The sequence below is a fragment of the Rhyacophila brunnea genome, unplaced genomic scaffold (assembly GCF_057557595.1).
Source record: "Rhyacophila brunnea isolate RB1 unplaced genomic scaffold, BYU_Rbru_1.0 scaffold_21, whole genome shotgun sequence".
NCBI lineage: Eukaryota > Metazoa > Arthropoda > Insecta > Trichoptera > Rhyacophilidae > Rhyacophila > Rhyacophila brunnea.
Window position 1 is genome coordinate 10,659,933 of NW_028232871.1, and position 25,385 is coordinate 10,685,317.

At 35.9% G+C, this 25,385-nt stretch overlaps 1 protein-coding gene across 4 annotated transcripts in view; it reads right to left on the minus strand.

Moving 5' to 3' along the window:
• The window catches only part of LOC147070707 (interference hedgehog-like), a 127,835-nt gene that overhangs the window by 26,466 nt on the left and 75,984 nt on the right, over positions 1 to 25,385 (minus strand). For all 4 annotated transcript variants that reach the window (XM_085948896.1, XM_085948895.1, XM_085948894.1 and 1 more), the window contains exons 2-4: positions 13,217 to 13,388; positions 6,680 to 6,918; positions 4,301 to 4,482 (exon numbers count right to left, since the gene is read on the minus strand). In XM_085948896.1, the coding sequence (XP_085805022.1) occupies positions 4,301 to 4,482; positions 6,680 to 6,918; positions 13,217 to 13,364 (569 nt within the window). In that variant the 5' untranslated portion in view covers positions 13,365 to 13,388. The remainder of the gene's footprint in view (positions 1 to 4,300; positions 4,483 to 6,679; positions 6,919 to 13,216; positions 13,389 to 25,385) is intronic.

Sequence of the window (25,385 nt, forward strand, 5' to 3'; positions counted from 1 at the left end):
GTCTCTCCAATCTCATTTTTCAAGAGTAAGCGAGACGTGATGTTGTCATTTTACGGTACTATTTGACAGGTCGTAAAAATCGGTTAACCTCAAAATGAGTCTCTCCGCAGTGTTTTTTGTTTTTTTGCCTGCAGGTTCGCTACTATCGTTCTACGGGCACAGATCGAAACAATCCCAACTGTCGCATGAAAATTTAGAAGCTTACGAATTTTTTTGATTCATGCATGAAATCTTGCTACTTGCATGACAATACGTGTTTACAAATGCATTTTATTGTTATGGCCGCAATAATACGTACTGTCAGCAGTAAATCCATGCACGTGTAAACGAGGTATAAGGCTCGGAGCAATGATAGGGTGGTACTGGACGTGTGGTGGTAGGACTTTAAGAATAAAGGCCATTCTACACTAGCATGTAAATCGCCACGGCCACCGGATACCAACTGCCATCAAACAGAACTATTGGTTTATAATTAGCTTGTTTACACAAACGGTTTATTAGTCGCTGGAAAAGGCGTTTGCCTCGCTGAACTGGGTACATCATGCATGATTAGTCATAGACGGTAACCCATGGCGATTCACCTGCTCGCGTAGAATGGCTCCAATGGATAGATGAGTAGGTGAACCATACAGTCTTTCGTAACATTGAATGTGGAGAAGCGATGTAAGACCAGGTTCGACCATTTGCTATGGTTTGCGAACGTGAAGATCTCTTCACATAGTTTAATTTGTATGTCCGTATTGTTTTAACTTTGTTTTTTGTAGTATATATTTATTAATACACCCACAATGGCCGCGAGGTTTAAGCATTGGCCTATAGCGTCATAGGTCCCAGGTTCGAATCCTGGGTCTTGCGAGCAGGGACGGCTCTAGTAAAGGAGCAAAGTGTGCAGTGCACTCCCGTCATAGATTAAATAAAAATATATAGGTAATATAAAACCCCCATGTATTCAGAAAAATGCGATATCGAAAACTTATGCGAAATCACTCATTTTAAATTCCGCGCGTTTTCGAACAATGGTGACGCAAGCGTTTCAACACTTCGCCTCAGCCACCCATACACACAAATGTCGAAAAAACAATGTCGATGAGACGCGACCAATACACACGTAATAATTCCATCGATGCAGGAGCATTATTCGAAGTGTTCCTTGAATTTACGCACATTTTTCACGCATACATTTATAGCGGACAACCACAGCGACAAAAGAAATGAAGCTTGTAGAATCAAAATCACCAAAGTTCTATAAGACTACATGAGTCTTCGTTGGAAACGATGTTTTTCATATTCTTTTCATTTCAAGTACAGTGCACCGGCCGAAAGCACACACACATAAGCTAGTCATTTGGACTTTATACACAAACCTCACAAACCAATATGAATATTCCTACATATAACTCAGGCGACGCGTCGAGGTACAGTTGGAAGCCTAATTATTATAATGAAATGACGAACTTCATGTCGATGCATATTGTGTCAAAAATATAATCATATTCACGACTGTTAGTTTGGTTGATATAGTCTATGGGTTGATCGTTCGACAGTTGGGTTTATAATATAGATTTAATAGTATTTACAATGAGTACCGTGTATTCAGTTGCATATACCTATTAAGGACAATCGTCACGATTTTTCCAAACGAATTGATATTAAAGTGGCAGGCCGTCCTTTGCCATGTATAAATTTAATTCAAAAGTGTACAGTGAAATCGAAGATTGTTAATCGGAAATTTAATGTGCAAATGTACTCAAAAACACAATGGCTTTGCGGATGTAATATTCTTAATACCCTATTTTGTTTTCCGTGTCTGTTGTTCGGCGGAGATGTTAACTGGACGGTCCATGGTATTCAAGACTTGGTCCACCTGTCAGTAAAAATCAAAAAACACAGTGGTTCAGAAAAACATATTTTAAATGAAATGCAACTTGCAGTCTTGGGAGAAATAGATATAGGTACGTTCACAATTGGATGCAGGGTACCGTTTATCTGTGAAACAATTTAACGAACGTGTTGACAAAAATCGTTATATTTTATCCAGATTGATTGACTGTGTGAAGTTCTGTGGTGCATTTGAATTAGCTCTTAGAGGACATGATGAATCTGCAGATTCAAATAATCCAGGTGTTTACCGAGGGCTTATTGACTTTGTCTCGGAAATTGACATAGCCATGAAACAGCATTTGGAGAGCAATAGTGTTTTTAAGGGTACGTCAAAAACGATTCAAAATGACATTTTAGATTCGATTCTAGAGGTGTGCCGTAACGAAATTAAAAATGAAATATCACAAAGCAAGTTTGTAGCTATACAAGCAGATGAAACAACGGACATATCTACTACAGAACAACTTGTTTTGGTCATAAGGTATGAACTACGCGGACAGATACATGAACGATTCTGGAAATTTATGACGCCGAAAAACCACACTGCGGCAGGTATTGCATCTGAAATTTTGAAAGAACTAGAAGTTCTCGACATTAAACAAGCACAACTAATTGGCCAGAGTTATGACGGCGCATCCGTGATGAGTGGCCGATTAGGTGGTGTACAGGCTTTGATAAAAGCTTCGTATCCACACGCACACTTCATACATTGTTATGCACACCAATTGAATTTGATAATGGAAAGAAGTGTTTCAGCTAACACCATAGTCCGAAACTTTTTTGCTAATTTACGAGCGTTTCCAATTTTTTTTTCGAGGTCTGCGAAGCGAACTGATATCTTGAAAGAAATAGTTCATAGAAAAATACCAGCAGCACCAACAACGAGGTGGAATTTCAATATAAGAACAGTTACTATTGTGCATACTTATCGCGATCAGTTAAAAGAGTGCATGGAACACATTTTAGAATCTGAAAATTTAGACGCCGATACCATTAATCAAGCTGGAATGTTGTTACGGTATTTAAACGAAGACAATTTTAACTATTGGTTAGATTTCTTTGCCAAAATTATGCCAAACTGTGATATACTTTTTAAACAACTTCAATCGAGGTCAAAGGACGTGTTGGAGATAAATATGGACATTGAACACTTTACGCGTGCTATACAATGTATTCGTCAAAATAATCATATGTCACAAATTCAACCATCGAAAAAACGTCGTCCCAATGATTTACCTCATTCTGTAATATGCAATGAAGTATGCGACATTATAGTGAACCAAGCGAAAGATCGTTTCGAATATAAAGGTCATTTAGTAATAGCCAAATTGTTTTTTAGTGAAAAGTTCCGGGATTATCATACAAATTTTCCAACTACAGATTTTAATACGGTAACCACATTATACGACATTATTGACAAATTTAAACTTAAAAATGAACTAATAGTCTTATACAGTAGAGAAGATTTCTACGTTACTGATGGAGCATTGTCGATACTTCAACTTTTCACTAATAATAATTTACTGGAAGTATTTAGTGAAAGTGTTACCCTATTAAAAATAATTTGTACAATTCCGATGACTTCAGTGGAAAGTGAGCGTTGTTTCTCAACTTTAAAGAGGGTTAAGTCATTTTTGAGAAATACCATGTCTCAAGGCAGGCTAAATGCTCTTGCGATGCTTAGTATAGAAAAACAATTGATATCGTCAATACCAGACTTTAATATTCGTGTTATTGACGTGTTTTCAAAATCCAAGGATCGGAGGATGGACTTCTTGCATAAATAGGTGAGTCTTTTTTGCACTCCCTCATATTCTTGTCACCGGCCGCCACTGCTTGCGAGTACTCATATTGTTTTTCAATTTGTATATGAGTCAGAGTATTAACCTAATAGGTTGAGCAACTGGCTGACATCCATTTCTCGTAATAATCTGTTAATACAAACCTCCACTCTGTGGATCTTTTATTTGTTAGATCACCGTGCTCCTCCCTCCCATGGGCACTTTTTATTAGAAAGTCTCTGTAAACTCAGTCAAAGCACACTTGAGTGTGTGGCGATCTCAGTCTTGGGTATCTGCATTTGAGACATTCCAAGGCGTCAAAAACTGCTGATGCTTCATATTCAAACTTAGGGACTCGTGATACCCTCGATTAAGACTGAGTGTGGTGCGGGACGGATTGATTTGAAGATTTTTTTAAACAGAGTCCCACTCTGGTATACCTTTTGTTCAAGACTAAACACTATCCACATGGTGTATATAGCGTAGCTATGGAATACCAACATGATTTGGAAAGATGCTAAAATCCTGGCAAGAGACAGGGATCATTGGAGGCGCAGCGTGGTGTATTAATAATGATTATTGCTGGAAAGGACATTCTTCTTAACACTAAAGTTCAATAAATTACTTGGAATACTCACATATAGTATATCATGGACGGTGGAGGCTCAGAGAACGCGGGCGGTGGACACCGAATGAGGACATTGGCCCCCGGTGCCACGTTCAACACGCGGTCAGGAAGACTTGGCGCTACAGACAGCCGCGCCACCTTCAGCTGAGCCACCACTGATGCCAGCGCCGAAGACCAAAACCATGATACACACTGAAACAAAAAATAACTTTCAGTATCAAAGAGATTACAATTATCGACATTTTTGGTTTCGCAGAAGTTTCACTGAATCCTTAAACTTAAACCTTGCAGCTTTATTCCATGTACCCATTGCATATATTGCGCTGTAATTTGCGAGTACAGGAGGACCTCGACTTTCGCACATAATTGGTTCCTGAAAGTGTGTGCGAATGTTAAATGTTCGAAAGTAGAGGGATGTAAAAAAAAATAATCGTGTGTATTTTAAAATATTTATTTATCAATCTTTAAATATTAACGCAGTAACCCAGGCTTTTTTATTTGATTACCAAATGACTGGAAGCAATTCTTTATCTTTCCCTTTCAATGCTCTGGTATTTTCTGGTTGATAAATTAACATTGGCATCAACTTTAAATCACCAGCTAAGTTTCCACCAAGAAGCAATGTCAATCGGTTTTTAGAAGGTTTATGCCCAGGGGCAACTGATTCTTCCTAGAATGGACGACTAGGCATTTTTTCCAAAATAAACCTGTCTAATCAACATTAAATATTTGGCTAGAGGAATATTCTCCATCTTCAATAATTTTGGATAATAAGGAAATAAATTCTTTTGCAGCATCTTTATCCGCATGAGCCGATTCTCCAGTGAATTTAATATAAACCAATGGTTACTTGCTTGAAAAATCGTGTTAGAATCTTCTTTTAATCTAGCCTTCCAATTTTTGTGCAAACTAAGAACCTTCCTTCGCTTGAACAATTGAAATACTGAGAGGGATATCTTTTCGATGTTGATCATCAATCCATGATGACAAAGATTTTTCCATTTCATCCATAACTATGCCGTGGCTTTTGGAAACAATCTTTAAATATATATTTTCGCAATTATCACAACATTTCGTAGACCTGTTTGTATCATACGAACGTCCAATTGATGCAAAGGATTCACCGCTATCAGAACGTCTAATAATTTCCATCTTTGTCTCGATCGTGTGAACTTTATGAGTCGTTGATTTCTTTTTGTTCCTATCAACACTGCAGTTTTTCCGTTTGTTACTCACTAAACCTATCCTAGCTATCTCACAAGCAAAGTGACGGGTGTGAGCAGGATGCAAGTGATGCAAGAAATGCATTTGCTTGTGAGCAAGCGAGAGGAGGATATCTTTACCCCACAGACGTTTTAAAAAAACGATTTTTTTTAAATGTGCGAAATAGCGAATTGTGCGAAAGTCGAACGTTCGAAAGTCGAGGTCCGCCTGTAGTCATCACTTTGGATACTTGCAATTTGAATCCTTGTCACGGTAATCTACTGTGAGAAGGTTCACCGAACCGCAGGGTTCAATTGAATTTTAAAACTAACCAGCACCATCTGCAAATAGTATTCTTAGTTCAATGAAAACAAACTAGTTTGACTGACAAAGTTTAATGTGCTCTTCACCCGTGCGATCAGTGTTGCCATCTGTTTCTATGCTGATTATAGTTAGTACAAAGGCGTAAAAATTATAGTATTTCTGATAAATGTATGGTACTATTAAAATTTTTCGTCTTTAATCCTTTAAAATTATAGTATTTTGGTATATTTGGGGTAAAATTATAGTATTGTACTATACTTACAGTACGGTTGGCATCACTGCCTGCGATACACGAAAACTCACTGATGTATGGCAAAAAAACATCATTTATTTGACAAACGAAATAAAAATTAAAAGCAGCAGTGGGTCTATTCTATACTTATCAACCGCTAAAGTGATAAATTGATAAATATTATCAAACTTAAACAAAAGCAGCAAGAGAGGTGCTGTTAAAATATAGCACTTATTGCAACAATACAACCAACGTATTGTAATTGTTACAATAAGTGCTAATACTTTGATACAAACCGTGCCCTAAGTTTGATAATATTTATCACTTTATCACTTTAGCGGTCGATAAGTTTAGAATAGACCCACAGGAGGGATCAATCCACATTATCAATAGCATTATTCTAACAAATAAGCAAATAACAATGTTTATTGACAGAAAAAACCATTATTGTTAAATCAAACCAAAAAATTATCGATTTTTAAAAGTATTAGTTTTATGTTACTGTTAATGGATGGCAACATAAAATTGTTATTATACTATTTAATTGAAAATTTAATAGGTGGCAGTATATTTAGCAATTTTAATTGAGTGTTATTTACTATGGGCGGTTATATTCATATTATATCTCACTCTGTATTCCCCAGCCTGACTCTCGTTCTTGAGGTGGACAGTGAGCTTGGAGAGGTTAAGTTTGGTGGTGTTCCCCTCGTCGGAGGGCAGGTCCTTCCAAGTGTTGTAGGGCGAGCCGGATGGCCGATGTCTCCACACCACTCGCTCGGCCTTTGGGTCGGTCTGACAGAAGAACCCAACTTCATCGTCCAAGGGTGCTGTTATTGACTCAGGGCTTTTGGTGTAATGGCCGTAGATATCTGGAACAAGAACATCAATAGTTAAATGCGTAGTCGAGAGTCTGGCGATACACCGCAAGTGCATGTGGATGGCCCAATGAGGTCATCTATACCTCGATAGCGCGCGAGTCAAATTGCGCCATCTGGGAAGGCTCTAGTGAAGTACATAACTAAGCTTATATTTAATTCGACTCTTTGCGAGTTTTTGAGTCTAGTGCGGAACACACTGGACTTTCATCCGGGGGCTCCGGGTTCGATTCTCAGATAGATCACAACATAATATTTATGGCTATTTCACTTCAATCACTATACTACTGTCATTGGACGGGCCTCATGGCTTGTTTTTTTTTTTTTTAGAATTATTAATAACCATGTCCTTGCTTTTTCGTACAAGGTGGTTGTTAGTAATTTTGAACAATCACAAACACCCTGGCTTTGAGAAAAACACATAAATGTTTTTGTCATGACCGGGAATCGAACCCAGAACTCTCGGGTGGAAGGCCAGCGTCTTACCCACTGCACCACGAGAGCCGCCCCTCATGGCTTGTTGTAGTGCTAAAAAGAATATATTATCATGTATACATATTATATTTATTATTTTTGTAACAAAAAAAATTGGTAAGTATCTCGAAAAATTAAATTAGTTATAAAACCCTAAGAGCGGAATGCACAATCTAAGATTTCGTTCCTAAGGATAAGTCGCCGAAAAGCATGACTCAACTATAGACAATCCTGAGTATAGAGTTAAGGAATCCTTAACCATAGACTACTTTTGTTATGAACACGCCCCCTTCTGTATTACCATTTACCACTGACAGCTGCTGTCAAAATAAATTCGCATGTCTATAACACAGTCCATACACTCAAATTCATTTAACAATGTATCTCAATATGGATATTGATAGTGTTAATTCGTTTGGCATGTACTTGCAGAATATTATTTTATTTTTATACGCCAGCCCGCAGAATTACAAAATACCAGATGAAGAATGACACTTGATGCTAGTGTTACCATGTTAAAAAAAAATCTTGTGGTGCCTGTGGAATCACGTATAATGACTTATAACGGAAACATAAGAGTATTATAATTAAATATTAATATGTATTTATAGTTATTGCATTTATAAAATGCAGTTGTCATATTTTTGTCATCGTTTAACAATTATAAAATAATTTACCTAATTTACCTAACGAGAATTTTTAAATATGGTATTATTTTCAATAAAAATGATCTTAACTAAGGACAGTGTTTCTGCATAGTGTTTTCTGCTAAGGAAATTTTAGTTATGACAAATGTTTCTGCATTCCGCTCTAAGTAGATTGTGGGTATTTTTTTCTAACAGCATCCCAATTATAGATCCACCAGTATAAGTTGTCCGCAGAGTGAAAGCGCCACATGCTAACATTTGAGATAGGCGGCTCTCGTGGTGCAGTGCGTAAGGCGCTGGCCTTCCACCCGAGAGTTCTGGGTTCAATTCCGGTGAGGACACAATATTTATGCGTTTTTCTCAAAGCCTGGGTGTTACTAACAACCACCTTGTATGAAAAAGCAAGGACATGGTTATTAATAATTCTAAAAAAAAAAACATCTGGATAGCATTCAATACTTTTTATACTGCGATGAGCTTAGTTCTAAATTCGAACACTCGACGATTTATGATGGTATATATCGTCACTGTTCTGGCAGAAGACACTAATTCGAAAAAATTACATATTGAGTTAGTTATACCAAAATGTTCCTTATTTCAAACTTTACCGTCTGGAAACCTTCTTAATAAACAAACAGTCTTTATTTTAAAGTCATCTTTTTTACGATTACTTAATAAACTCACATGATAGACCATTTCAAACATTTTAACAACTTCAAAGTCAAATTACTCAAAACTAGTATTCTCCAGTTAGTGTGTTCTGCCAGAACAGAGACCATATTATATAGCAAATTTACCACATACTTTAATAATAATATATGAAATCATATAAATTTTTATTCTGACTCCAGAGCAGTTATTTTATTTCGATGACTGATGCATCTTTTAAAATCTACAAGAAGGAATAATCTACAATCTACATGAAGAAATAGTCCCAGTAAATTGCATTTATTTTTGTATTAACAATAAATACATAAACAAACGATACGGGATGCAAAGATTGATGCCCGTGGCAGCAGCGGCACGATATTTACTAAGCCTGTGCAGCTGCTGGCGTATGCCGATGATATCGACATCATTGCCATATCAGAATTGGCACTGAAAAAGGCATTCACAGCACTAGATGCCTCTGCCAAAAGAATGGGTTTACAAATAAATGAGGCAAAAATCTAAATACATGCCTGTCTATGTTACACCACGAGAAGTCGCACCAAAGTTAGATATTGGTGCATACAAGTTTGATACGGTCGACATAATGATATTACAGAAGAAATCAACAAGAGAATCATGTCTGCGAATAAATGCTACTTTGCCCTGTTAAGACATTTTAAGTCCCGCATACTATCTCGCCAAACTAAAAGCACTCTTTACAAGACACTTGTAAAGCCAGTGCTCACCTACGCATCGGAAACCTGGACATTAACTCTGCGAAATGAACGAGCCCTAAACATCTTTGAAAGAAAAATTCTCCGCCGTATATATGGACCGATCAGGGATGGCACCAATTGGAGGAGAAGATATAATGCTGAGCTCTACGGGCTGTACGAAGATTGCAGCGCAGTTCAATCAATTAAGATTAGGAGACTGCGATGGCTAGGTCATGTGCACCGTATGAATGACAATGAACCGTCAAAGAGAGTGATGTCCAGCAATACAATAGGACGTAGAAGAAGAGGGAGGCAAAAGATTCGCTGGTTGGATGGAGCTGCCAGTGACTGCCGTATTCTGGGGGTACCAAATTGGAAAGCGGCCACACTGGATAGGGACAGGTGGAGGGAGCTGTTGGAGGAGGCCAGGACCCACACCGGGTTGTCGCGCCCCTGATGACGATGATGACATAAACAAACGTCAATTTTTCAATGCATCTTTTTGTTTGTTTGTCCTTTAAAGTTAAAGTTTAAAGAATATGAGTAAACTATCATCTCCGGTGGTAGAATCAAAAATTATATTATGTATACTCAGGCCCACCATCCACCGGCGCATCTATTCTATACACAAGACTGCTATCGGCAGCTATCGAGGGTAGTTTTTTATATTTTCGTATCGAAGTATTAGCACTTATTGTACGTTAGTTGTAATTGTTACAGTAAGTGCTATGTTTTAACAGCACATCTCTTGTTTAGAGCGAGATAGACAGTTTTGACTGTTTAGACGGCTAACTTATTGTTACAATTATAATACTTCAATAAACACATGAAAAACTACCCTCGATAGCTGCCGATTGCAATATTGTGTATCTGGTCTAGAAAAAATATGAATGTTAAATATTTATTATTTGATATGAGTACCGAAATTTATATTTATTTTGTTAGACAAACATAGAGAGGTTTCTTTTATCAGCGAGTTACCGACTTTAGCTTACTTCTTATCTTGAGATATTTCTGGCAATAGACAAACGGAAATAATTCAGAGGGGGACATCAAAATTGACACAAACATTGCCAGCGTCGATAAAAAATGCTTTGTTCGTTTCGTATGCATACATAGTCATATTTTATTTTCATATATTCGTATAATATCAATGAAACAGAACACACACTTTTTGGTATTCTTTAAATTTTTGTCCGCTTTCAGTTTTTCTATGATATATATTTCGACACAATTCGAACTTGTGCAAATTTGTCACCTAAATATGACAACTAGATAACGCTGATTTGAGAAAATGAAATTTAAACTTTACCTGGTTAACATAAATCTAGGCTATCATTATTATTTAAAATAAAAATGGAAAATTGTGCTTGTCCAATTTAATTGGGAACAATTAAATAATGTTCAATTTTATGAAAAAATATTGTAGATACAAAAGTACTCTCTCAGTAATCCGCCACCCCAAAAACCAGACAAGTGTCGAATTAGTGAAAGCGGCGGATTTTAGTGCATACATACAAAATATGGTAAAAATTAAAACAGGCATTTCGTAAAAATAGTTTTTTTTTTGAGAAATTTGTGCTAGAAAATTACGGTTTTATTTATGATTAAAATCAAGTACTTACTAAATTATACATATTTATAAACTTAGTTTATTAACTAAATGTAGTTTATCACTTGACACAACCAGTCTATGACCAAAAGCTTCATTTTGTGTGTCCCGGTTGCATTGGAGCATGGCATAACTGTGATGCGGTCCTTGGGTACTTTCCTCCCTGGTAAGCACATTACATTCTTCGCGATGAACGTACGTTTTACGAAGGAGAAGTTTCCAAAATAAGGCCGTCTCATCTGCATTGTATTGGTACTTGTACATGGTGGACTACTGAATTTGACAATCGAATACCGGCGAATTATAGAGCTTGATTTTGTGCTTACAGCCAGAGCAGGAGCATGGAGCAGTGGAGCAATGGGGTTTTACCCGTAGCACCCAACATTTGTAGTGCTCCACTGTTCTGGATGTTTTTTTTTATTATTAAATTTTAGTCCTAAAATCCAACGAAAAAAGTATATTTTGAAACTTTGCAAGACTGGAATTATTTGAAATACCTACGGCAACCGAGTGATAAATAATCCCACTTCTTTGACAGAAGAGATAAATAATGAGAGACGATTTACTGTGAGCAATTTTGTTTAATAATGAATATAACGATTATTCTTTTTATTTTTTAACATTTGTATATGTAGGTACATATAATACATATTAAAACTTTCTACCCGGAGCGGAGCAGACCCTGGAGCGGAGCTGGAGCGGAGCAACTCAAAAAAGGCTCCGCTCCAACCCTCTGCTTGCAACTAGTAAAAATAACGTCGGATTATAGTAGTTGTCGGATAATCGAGCGGCGGATTACTGAGAGTGTACTGTATATTATTTTATTTATTTAATGCATTTATGGTTTTAAAGTTATCTAATATTTTAAAACACCGAATTAATACAGTTCCCATTAACTTCTGACTTACCTAGTTTATCATTTTGTAGAGAAGGAAATGTAGAATCATATTCAATAGCTATCTCAAAAACAGTTAAAATTAAGTTATCTAGTTGTAGTATTTAGGCGATGAATTCATTGATATGACATGTTAACGAAATACCTCCTCGCAAATTATGTCGGCCTGATACTTTAAAATTTTAATCACTTGATTTATTTATTTGAGAAAACAAAACATTGTGGACATTAACAAAGGTAACAAAATATTACCCTCAAGAGGGAAGAATAAAAAATGAAAACATGTATACAATTTTATACAGTAAAATAAAATTTCAAAAACAAAATACACAGCACATCACTGATAATGTCTATGACTCTAGAGAGCGTATTCACTAGTCTTGGACTCCTCGCTAATGGTACCTGATAAGTTTGGCACGAGAAAACAGTTCTAACCCCCAGAATATGTCATGACCATGTGGGTAATTGACAGAAGCATATAAATTTAAATTCTTTAGGAATTATAATATAATAAGGTTGTAGGAAAATTCATAAGTACTCCAGATAATAGACCCATATAGTAGAATATAGTAGAATATAGTAGAATATAGTAGAATACTACACACTAACGAAATGAATGTACGTTGATATTTGGATTCTTGAATGATTTGGCTTGTTGCATGAAAAATCCTAGAAGCTTACTTGCACGTAGAGATGTGGAAGTTATATACGAGTGAAAAGATAATGAAGAGTCAAAAATTATGCCAAGATCTTTCTCTTCAGATTGAGGCTTTAATATACTTTTTGACATTATATTATATTTAATCGGGGTTCTTGACCTAGAAAAGTTAATACAGAAACACTTGTCAGTATTAAATTCTAAGTTTATTCTTTATAATAAACCCATTAACGTGGTAGGAAAACACGTTTTCCTTGTTTCAAATGTTCTATATGTGTCGCTATGTTTCAAAATCAGCCAAGTCCACCTTTAGGTATTTTTGACTTTTTTGTGAATTGCTGAAGAACTACTGCTTTCTAACATTTCTGCATTATCAAAATGCGGAATTTATTAATTTTAAATATTCTATACTCAAAATAATATAAACTTTCACCCTTGTGACTGTGTATTTGAGAAAACAAAAAGCTATTTTTCTCCTATTCATCTATTATGGACTTGGCTGATTTTGAAATCTAGCGACACATATGTACATAATTAAAATGTTCTTCTTCACGTTTGTTTGAGATACTTTATGAAGAATCGTGACTAATTTTATGCTACTGCGGTTGAAGATGTTTTTTTTTCATAAGTAGTATTCACCTGCTCGTGCGGCGAACGGCAGTAACCCAAGAAGAACGAAAAGGGTCAGATGAGCGGTGTTCAAACCCAGCTGATGCTGTACGGCCGGTAGGGTTCGGGATCTGATGATGGGAGAAGGGCGCGGGCGGGGGGCTGCCACTGAAGCCATCTCTCAGCCCATCACACCATGCGGCTGAAACAAATGAAAAACGCAAATTACATTTAAATTCAGTTCTTTATACACCTGGCTTTCATCCATAGGTTTTCCAATGCTTGACCGAAGTTTCAACATCGTGATTACAATATTAATTAGATTAGTACATCCAACCAACCAGAACTTATCAACTAATACAAGACCACACAGTTAGGGCTAAGGCATGGGGCACTGAAAGTTGCAGCAAATTGAAGACATACGGCACTGCAAGTTGCTGCGTTGACGCGGATACTAGAGTCTGTCTTCTATAAGCTGGCGTGACGGTTGCCCCCCCGGTTCAGCATTCATCTCGTTCCCACCCATTGAAAACTTGCAACAGTTGAACGCGATGGCACAATGCTTTCCGTGTGACGTGTACACCAGTTTTTAGAAAACAGACTCTAGTTCGGTTTGGTTGTGATTGATAAATAATCATAAAAGGCCAATCTCTTGTCAGTTTACAGGAAGCCAGCGGCAAACAATTTTTGAAAATAGCCGATATACTGAATTATTGTTTAGGTTACGTTAGGTTAGGTTTCCATTTTTGAATTCATGAATTTTGCCAAAATTGGCGCGGTTCCCGCCTGGCTTCCTGTAAACTGACTAGTACCAATATTTTTTCGAAATTTCGAGAAACCAACAATGATAATTCTTGAGTAAACGGAGCCGTATGTTTTTTTGGCCCGAAAACCTAAAAACAATGACGATTTCTCGAGAAAAAACAAATATTATTGATTTAGAGAAATCTCGAATCTCGAGAAATCGTAATTATTGAATGATACGGTAACACGGAACCCCTCGTCGTGGTTAATTTGAAAACGAGAAGGAAATAAAAAAGGAATGGTGAAAAACTAACCAATACCATCTGTAAATAATTGTAGTCTTAGTTCAATAAAAACCAATACGTTTATACGAAGTTTAATGTGCACTATTTATGGCGAATCTTAACAGCCTACCTCCACCCTTCTCTACTGGTATAAACAAGAGTAATCTAATGACACGATGTAACAGAATTAGCTACTCGTAAACCCTAGATACTGCATGGAAAACTTAAAAATAATACAATATATTGGCCTTTTGACTTTTTTCACGTGCCTCCTATGCATAAACCCACTGCTCTCGCCCCTACCATCTCTTTTCCAGATACGCCAATGGCGCGAATAATATTAAAATATTGATTTTAAAATTAACCAAATTTACCTGTCCACATATTTGAAAATAAATTGCTAAGGAATTACTATCACAGTGTTAATAATTGAGTCACGGCAATTGCTACCTGCCCCAATAAGCCATACTGTGTGTAAATATATACTAAATGAATGCAAACACACAATAATCTGATTTACATTCTGTTAACCAGTGTTTACCAAACTTACAGCATGCTAGTAGTAATACCCCTTTAGAAATAGTTAACGGAAAATTAAAAATGTGGACAGATTTCCGCAGACAATATAAGTATATTTATTTTAGAATGTTTTTTAAACATCCCTTTGTTTACTTCAGACACGTCCATGTCCAACTTCAACCCTGTCATTCTTCAACGTGGACAAACGTATTATATTTGAACATACATAATTTTGAAAACACTTCTGAGAAAATATATCGTCTCTGTTCTGGCAGAACACACTAACTGGAGAATACTAGTTTTGAGTAATTTGACTTGTTTAAAATGGTCTATCATGTGAGTTTATTAAGTAATCGTAAAAAGGATGACTTTAAAAAAAAGACTTTATTTATTATGATATTAAGAAGGTTTCCAGACGGTAAAGTTTGAAATAAGGAACATTTTGGTATAACAAACTCAATATGTCATTTTTTCGAAGTGTCTTCTAGCAGAACAGTGACGATATTATTACAAATATAGAAAAAAATCTTTTTTGAAAAAAGTAAGACACCCAGCAGGAATCGAACCTGCATCTTTCAATTATTAGATTCAATAATTAGAATGTTCCATTCTTAAATCTTGTGAATTATTCGTTGAATAAAAAAAAATAGTTAATTAAAAATTAATAAGTAGATATTATATTTGGCCGAGTATACAGAGGCGTTACAAAATGAACAACACTACTTGTTTTTCACTATCACAAAGAAATCTTAGATTTATTTTTGGGTACTCATACTTATCGTCAAACTATTCCCCCACTGTGTAAAGAGCCTACTGCGCGACGGTAAAGGGAATTACTCCTCAGTTTAAAGCGCGGGGTTCACATCGTCTCTTTCTCTCACTCATGCGACAGATTGTGAATATAAGTATGCAATACGTATCAAATGATACAACGAGGTCACGCAGGCTTCCTCATGGTAATTTTGAAAACGATTTTCACGTAAGCTGGTTAAGGAAATCAAAATAGGATTGGTTAATGCTTCCCCTTCAAAATCACAATTAAATCAAATTAAAATCCGTAAGCACTAGTTTCCAATAAGTGTTAATGCCGCCATCTTGGAAAACAGCGAACATCGTGTATTGTTCTTATAATTATCCCAAACCTAACAATCATAGTGTACCTACACCGAATAAATAATAATTTAAGCATAGCACCATATTACGATGGCTGTGGATTCAAGTACCGGTCGGTGCATTACTTATATTTATGTTTCTAATAGGAATGTTTCTGTAAGCGCCCGCGATGGCCGAATGGTAACGTGTCCGTTTATGAATTCATGGGTCTCGGGATTGGATTCCCTAGCCATGACCTAGTTTGGGTAAAAGCTGTTTCCTCGCGCCAGGCTCACCAGGCACCAATAGCGAGGGCTGTACGGCTGGTCAATGCACTCCATAGAGATGTAGACAATTTTTTAATTACTGTTGTTTTTTTTAATTTTATTTGTTTTCTATAAAATTCTTTTTTGCTTGTTTTTTTTTCTCTACTCAGTTGATTTGCCTGTACTTTTTATTGTAAACTAGCTGACCCGGCGAACTTTGTACCGCCTCAGAATCAATAATCTTGTGTTAACTTATTAGCTGAATTAAATTCAGTTTTTTGCTTCAGCGATTGTCATATCCCAATGAGTATCGTTTTCAAGCAAATTGAGCTGTTGACATGAAGCCCGAAATGTTGGGCACACTACACCATTGACAGTAAATTTCGACATCATTCTCTCTTTTGTTTGTTTGTTTATTGTTTCTGTCATGTATCAGAGATGGCGTTGTATACGGATTTAATTTTTTTGTGATTTTCTTTTATTTTCGAATGCGCGAGGTTCATTGTTCAAAATGTCAAAATGTATGAGAAAATGAATTTTCTTCATAATTTATTTATTCCGTGATTTATCCAATGTTTTAATAGTTATTCTGCTATTCGGGGCGGAGACAAATCCAACAAATCAAAGATTATAAAAATCGGTCCAGCCGTTCTTGAGTTATAAATGGTGTAACTAACCCGACTTTGTTTTATACGAGGGTGGGTCAATAATTCCTTAGAAAAAAGCATTAAAACAGTTTTTATTTTTGTATTTTTTTTTTATTTCACAACATAATCTCCTTGGAGCTCAATACACTTGGTTAGACGTTTCTCAATTTTTTTTAAACCGTCAGAAAAATAAGTTTTCGGAAGGTCCTCAAAATAAAAATTTGTCCGATCGATGACTTCTTCATTTGAAAAAAAACGTTGTCCACATAGCCATTTTTTTAAGTTTGGGAAAAGGAAAAAGTCACTGGGGGCTAAATCTGGCGAATACGGTGGGTGGTCCACCAATTCGAACTTCAATTCTTCAATTTTAGCCATTGATCGTAAACATGTGTGAACACGGGCATTGTCCTGATGAAAGAGGATTTTTTTCCTGTTTAAATGAGGCCGTTTTTCTTCAATTTTGTTTTTTAGTTGGTCCAATAAAGATGCATAATAATCCCCTGTTATTGTTTTTCCTTTTTCCAAATAGTCAACGAAAATAATTCCACGTGCATCCCAAAATACAGTAGCCATAACCTTACCAGCTGATTTTACGGTTTTCGCCTTCTTTGGACATGGTTCGCCTTTCGCAATCCACTGCTTTGACTGTTCTTTCGTCTCGGGAGTATAGTGGTGTATCCATGTTTCATCTACAGTCACAAAGCGACGAAAAAATTCATCCGGATTGCGTTGCATGAGCGACAACAGGGCTTTAGAGGCCACCACCCTATTGCGTTTATTGTCGACTGTGAGCAAACGCGGCACCCATCTTGCAGAAATTTTTTTCATGCCCAATTTGTCATGTAAAATAGAAATGACGCTACCTTTTGAGATCCCTGTAACCTCAATTATCTCACTCAACTTTAATCTTCGGTCACTTAACACCATATCGTGGATTTTATTGATCATTTCTGGTGTAGTCACCTCTACAGGACGTCCTGAGCGTGGTTCATCCTTTGTTGATGTACGACCACGTTTAAATTCATTTAACCAGTTATAAATAGTTGCAAGTGAAGGAGCAGATATGCCGTGAACTAAATCCAACTCATTTTTTATTTCCTTTGCTGTTAACCCTTTTATATTAAAATGTTTAATAACAGCTCTAAACTCAATTTTCTCCATTTTCCATTTTTCCATTTTCCACAAAATGTACGAGAAACACACAACAACCCGACCAATCTGATTGAAACTTCGCAGCATACTGAATCGGTAGTGCCGCTGCATGAAAACAAACCGCTTACAGTACTAGTCGCGCCACCTGTCGGCTTTTCTAAGGACTTATTGACCCACCCTCGTATATATAGATGTCATGTTGTGAACGTCTTGAATTAATAATTTGTTATGTGCTAAATGTGTATTTTTTAAATAAATAAATACAATTTAATATTATTCAATGTGTGCAAGCAAGTGGCGATTATTAAATCATGTGTAACTTAAATTTTATAAAATATTCGTAGGTTATCTACTTACTTTGGGCTCATCCGGAATACGTTGAAAAATAATCAAATGTCACTACTGTTTGACTACCACAAAACAATTTATTAAATAGCAAATACACTATAAATCCTTTTAGATATACAGGTACTGTACGTGTGACATCTTGATAAAAAAAATAATAACTATGATTTAAAATTATTATTATAATATTTTTCACTGTTTGCGAGTAAAAATAGAAAGGGAGTGAATCCCTTTTTTTCTAAGAATACATCGTGTCACAGGTAAATTGAAAATGAATAATCATGAATCACCGTTTAGTTATAGTATTATGTGTAATACAGTAATCAAAAATTGTTAAGGCAGTGTGCAGTTTGTGTATTTAAAATTGTTAAGGCAGTGTGCAGTTTGTGTATTTAAAATTGTTAAGGCAGTGTGCAGTTTGTGTATTTAAAATTGTTAAGGCAGTGTGCAGTTTGTGTATTTAAAATTGTTAAGGCAGTGTGCAGTTTGTGTATTTAAAATTGTTAAGGCAGTGTGCAGTTTGTGTATTTAAAATTGTTAAGGCAGTGTGCAGTTTGTGTATTTAAAATTGTTAAGGCAGTGTGCAGTTTGTGTATTTAAAAAATAGTTACATTATTATAGGTACAGTTATAAATAGAATAACCTAATAACGCGCGTACACGTACATGGTTTTACTTGCACCAATAGTGTGTATTTTAAACTATCGCGATAAATAAACACTAGGCATATCGTCGGTTGTTTTGTAAAAAGGTCGAATTAACCAAAATGCTATTTTACAGGAGGATTTTTAGCTTTTGACATTTTATTAATTACCTGTGTATGATTGATTATAAATATCTAACAAGTTTATAATAAAGCTTAGAAAGAATACTGTCTTTCTAATAGGATTTATAAATTATAATATTTTAAAAGGCCTAATATGTCACGTTCGCTTTTTATTCGTAACACTAAGTGGAAATTCACCCTTACGATTATTGTTTTTAAGTATCTACTTTCCCGTGGTGATACAAATTCGTCGTTTTTACACAACAAAGCTAGTGGTGTAGAACACATTGTTTTTTCATTAAAATCTCAATTTCGCCAAAATGCCTGATTCGCCCATTTTACAAAACACCGACGATATCTTCACATACAATAGCTCCCCATTCCTTACGGCTTTCTTAATATAATTCTCACCCCCACCACTCAATTACGACTTTATAGCGCCTGTACACGTGCATGGATTTACTTGCAGCAATAGTGTGTATTTTAAACTATCGCCATAACAACTGTTTATACGTAAAATTGGCGACTGTCTCGCCAATCTCATTCTTCAAGAGTAATCGAAACGCGATGTTGTCATTTTATAGTAATATTTAACAGTTCGTGAAAATCGGTTAACCTCAGAATGAGTGCGCGGTGTAGTTGGTTTTTTTAACGGCACGTTCGCCACTATCGTTCTACTGTGCAGGCGTAGATATCGAACAACTGTCGCGTGAAAACTCAAAAGCTTCCGAACTTTTTTTTCATGCTTGCAATCTTGCAACTTGCATGATAATACCTGTTTACACGTGCATTTTCGTGTTATGGACGCGATAATATGTACTGGCCGCAGTACCAGGTGACGGCCCGTCACTGACAGTTAGCGCCACTAGTTAGACAGCTAGTTACGCCACTGCTCAGATGTAATAATTAGAGGAAACGTTGGACTCGCGACCCATAGGTTGGGAGCCCGTGCTCTAGAGTCTAAGAGCGGAATGCAGAAACATTTGTCATAACTAAAATTTAATTAGCAGAAAACACTATGCAGAAACATTGTCCTTCGTTAAGATCATTTCTATTGAAAATAATACCATATTTAAAATTTCTCTTTCCTATAGTTTAGGTAAATTATTTTATAGTTGTTAAGCGATGACAAAAATATGACAACTGCATTTTATAAATGCAATAACTATAAATATATATTAATATTTTATTATAATACTCGTATGTTTCCGTTATAAGTCATTATACGTGATTCCACAGGCACCGCAAGATATTTTTTTAACATGGTAACACTAGCGTCAAGTGTCATTCTATCACCTGGAATCTTGTATTTCTGCGGGCTGGCGTATAAAAGTAAAATAATATTCTGCAAGTACATGCCAAACGAATTAACACTATCAATATCCATATTGAGATACATTGTTAAATGAATTTGAGTGTATGGACTGTTTTATAGACATGCGAATTTATTTTGACAGCAGCTGTCAGTGGTAAATGGTAATACAGAAGGGGGCGTGTTCATAACAAAAGTAGTCTATGGTTAAGGATTCCTTAACTCTATACTCAGGATTGTCTATAGTTAAGTCATGCTTTTCGGCGACTTATCCTTAGGATCGAAATCTTAGATTGTGCATGCCGCTCCAACACGACTGGTACGCGTCCCAAAAATATAGTATGGTTGGTAATACCTACTGGCTGAAGGTCGCAATCGAAGAAGAAGAAAGCATTGTTAGTGAGGGTTGTAAATCCACGTAAAACAAAACCACAATAATACAATTATTAATGACGAGGCAGCATAATAATACAAGATGGAGATTTCACAGATTTTATTTATAACTTTGGGTGGTAATTTTATTGAAATACGAAACAATAAAAAAGGTTTCGAAAAATTATAATTATTAACATTATTACGACGACCTGGGTGGGCCTCGCTCATAAAGGTATCAAGTATATTGTAAGATGTATGTAGGCTTTTTAGTATGTAGCACAGTGATTCCCGACCTTTTTTGATTGGAGAATTTTTTTTAAATACCTTTTGGAACCTCGGGGGAATCCCTACACGACTGACGTCATATAAAGTTCTTGAGGGGTAACAAAATAAGAAACATTCCACTGTGTGTTTGGTTTAAGACTATACCTCAGTTGAGGCATGGTCTAAAAAGATCGTGACTAGGCGATGCGCGGATTGCGGGTCACGGGTGCAAATGACGCATGCCGAACGAAATATAATTTGTCATATAAATCCAACATGCGTCCATTTAATGTTCTATTAGTAACAATAATAATATATTCATTGACATGTTTTCTTTTTCAAGTAAATGTGTAACGTTTTTAGTCATCTTTACACGATTTAAGAAGTAATACCCCCGTCGCCATCACGAAACAAATTGACGTGTTCCCAGCTCGACGTTCTCTCTCAGAATGCCAGCGAGTCCAAAATTTCGCCGCGCCTATAGTTGAAAATTCTCCCAAGGTGCAGAACCAACCTGCCACTGGTAATGCCAATTGGGAGGGCGATAACTATGTTCAACGAAATTGCTTCGGGTGTTGATATATTCCACCTACGTGAGGATGAGTATAGGTGGACGTTATTTTATAAATTTTTAAAATAGGGTCTGCTTAACTCATCCGGTGTATTTCCATGTACCTATATAATTAATATTTTTGTATGTACATATTTATACTGTTTAATAACATACTATCTATCTCTCTTTTTATGTCATGTTGTGAACGTCTTAAACTTATAATTTGTAATGTCCACAATATGTAAAAAATAAATATATTGAAAATTGAATTAATTCTTAAATCGTCACCCAATTAGGGACTTGTAAAAGAAAACATGTCAATGAATATATTATTATTGTTACTAATATAACAATAAACAGAACATTAAATGGACGCATGTTGGATTTATATAACAAATTATATTTCGTTCGGCATGCGTCATTTGCACCCGCGACCCGCAATCCGCGCATCGCCTAGCCACGATCTTTTTAGACTATGCCTCAACTGAGGTATAGCCTTAATCTCCTGACTATTGTATAGAATTTTTTTTTAAATGAAAAATATTCATTATTTAATTCTATGTCAAATTTGCTTCATTTGGGCACCCGACTAGATTAATTTGTAATGATTTTTTTTATATCATGTATGCAATATATAATTATTTAATTAGCTAATTCCAGTATTAAAGATTTAATAACTTCTGAAAAAATATCTGTTTTAAAGATGTAGCACAAGCTTTGTTTTGTACATTCTCGCATAAACCCGGACACTATCACGCGGAGCCCTGGTTGGGAATCACTTATGTAGCAACATATTATAAGAACTCGAAACCTTCATTTATGCCTTCGGTTCTCAACACTTCGTGACAGAAATTAATGGGACAGGTCAATAAAAAGATGTAATCACAAATTCGCTTGACATTCACCATCATCGATCCACTGCTGGATGAAGGCCTCCCCATAGCTCCGTCCACTCACTTGATATTGTTTTTAAGCATTAAGCATTTTTAAGCATGCTTATCAATATTAATAATAAAATTGAAGGGTATGTCTGTGATTTCTAAATATTTCCAACCGTTGTCTATTATAGTCTGTATTTTTCTGTATAAAAATGTATGTTTTTTGTTTTCAAAAATTATATTTTTCTGTATTAAATTGTACGTAAGTATGTTTTAATTTTTTTTGTTATTATTATTCTTATTATATGTATTTTTTTCTATATTCTCTTCTTCTCTCTTGTGAGGGTAATGTTTGACTTATAATGTAAATCTCATGTTGTGTACGTCGTGAATTTAAATTTGTTATGTCCACAATGTTTTGTATTCTTAAATAAATAAATACATTTATTATAGGCGGCCAAATTAAATTAAATATCGAATCAGTCTATACTGTTCATTCTGTCAATTGACCGACCCCAGCTGATGATGATGATGATGAAAGCCCCAGGTCTTATCGACTATAGTTCGAGGCGCACTGTAAAAATACTCACACTGGGGGTCGAACCTTGATCACTTTAAAAGCATTTACAAATAAAACGTTAACACAAAGGTCACGGAGGTACTAGGAACCGGGTACTCGGGAGATCTGAGATAACTGCTCCTCTCGAGTGGAGCCCATTGTTAGTGTTTCGATTTGAAGTGCACCCTCCCTCTTCAAGTCCGGAACTCTCGATGGGGGTTTTTAATAATCAGTTTTCGATATAACAACAATGCGCGTTAGTGCATCAGCACGGTTACAATATGTAAATTGTTTGTATGCAGTTCGTCGTATCACAGTTCACCGTGAAGTAAGTTGTAGATACGTTACCAAATCATGTTTGCAGACCACTTGTTTGCAAACAGTAATTAATGTTCCAATTTTATTAGATTCTATAAGAACATTAATTTAAAATTGATTGGTATCACAAATCTGATAATAATGCTGTCATTATTATCAGATACTTCTAGTTTACTTAGGTACAGAATTTTATATAAATATAATATTATACGATATGATTGTATTTCTAATTTACTTACCTACCTATTTTCTTCTGTCTTTCTCTTGTGATGATTTTTATTACGTTTTTTAAAGTGTGTTAACTGAAAAAAAATCTAACCAACGTAAGTATTTTCAATCCAGTGTTTACATGGATGTAATTCATAATAATTATATGTAGGTCATCACTTGGTATTCACCCAGTGTTCCCAACCGTACTATAATTATAGTATTTGTACTATAATTTTCGTCCGCGTACTATGTACGATATAAAACAGGTATAGTACGCCCAAAATACTACAATTTTGAATATCGGAAAAATATGCATAAATATCTTATTTATTAATTATGGGAAGATTTGGTCTTTAGTTTTGATTAATTCATGTGCTTCTTATAATTATAGGGTGAGGGTATCAGCCTGAAAGATTGCAGGCAGGTTTTTATTTGTTATTTTATACTTTAACAGCGCAAAAAGTACTAAAATTTCCATATTTACGTTCAATAAATTGGTGTAAAGTACTATAATTTCGCAATATAAGAATATTTGGAGAACTTGGAAAAAAAATGATCGAAAAACGTAAAAAAAGTCCCTTGATTTTGGTTTAAAATGAAATTTGTTGAATTCTTCGGTAAGCATTTTTGGTCGGAAGAGGTACCTAAATAAAAAGGGGTCTCGGAGTTTCTCAAATTCTCCGTTATTTTTTTTTCTGAGAAACAACAAACCTATACATTTTCAACAGATGACAACGCATACTATATTTTTTCCCAAATACTATTATTTTGGAGGCTCTGTACTATAATTCCACTTTGAAAAGATGGTAACACTGTATTCACCACAAATAAATATTTTTCTGAGAAATGTGTTTCGCTAACACGGTGAGCTGTTTCAAGTGTGGGTACAGAATTTTGCACAAGTGAAGTACAGAATTTTCAGAAGTGTGCACAATTTTGTCGCATCGCCCAAAGTATACCAAAACTATTATGGTTTGGTTTAGTTAGGATTTAATTGAGTGTTAAAAACTATACAACATCATCTGCAAATTGTAGCCTTAGTTCAATAAAAACAAATACGTATAACAAAGTGTAAATGTGCACTATTTATGGCAGATCTAAACAGCCTAACTCCACCCTTCGCTACCTACTCCTACTCCTCTAATGAACAGCTCTTTCTCAATTCTTTCATCTTCAAACGGAACCAAAAAAGTCCGCATTGTAAATGAAGGAAGCCCTGTCAGATTCCTGTGCCTGCTCGAATTATTTTCGTTGCACTATTCTCACTATAGACGGCCACGTGTCTCCGAGATCTAAATAAGTCCAGCTTTTACACCGGTCGCTGGTTTTTTTAACACGTGCATCAATTAGCGTGCGCCTATTTTTGTAAATAACCAGCGCCACGATGTCCACGACTAGAATTTCCGGAGTGGGATGACAATTTAGACTGGTTAGTCGGCCATCATTCACATATCCGACATTCCAGAAAGAACCAATGGAAAAATGAATATTCTATATGTTGGCGCATTGAAGTTATTTTAATAATAAATGTTTAATATAACTACTAACAAACCGTCCTCTTTTTCAGGACGAATATGCTGGGGAATCGCAGGATAGAAGAGGTGGAATGTTTTTAGTGAGTGGGTGTTGTTTCAGGATGAACACCGTTGGGATGTCGTGGCAGGGATGCTGGAGACAGGGGTTGTGTGCCTGTGTTTGTGTGCGTGTGTGCGTCCAAAAGCAACGGCTCTCGGCAATATGTCCGAGATGCACTCTGCAGTTCTTAGGACATACTATTGTTCACCGCGGACCCCATAACCTGGAGAGACTAGTGGTTTCAGGTAGCCTCCAGGGATGGTGAAGCAGATGAGCTATGTGCACTGGAGCGCACTGGAGCTCACTGGAGCAACCTACACTCTACCATGAGAGAAGCGGAG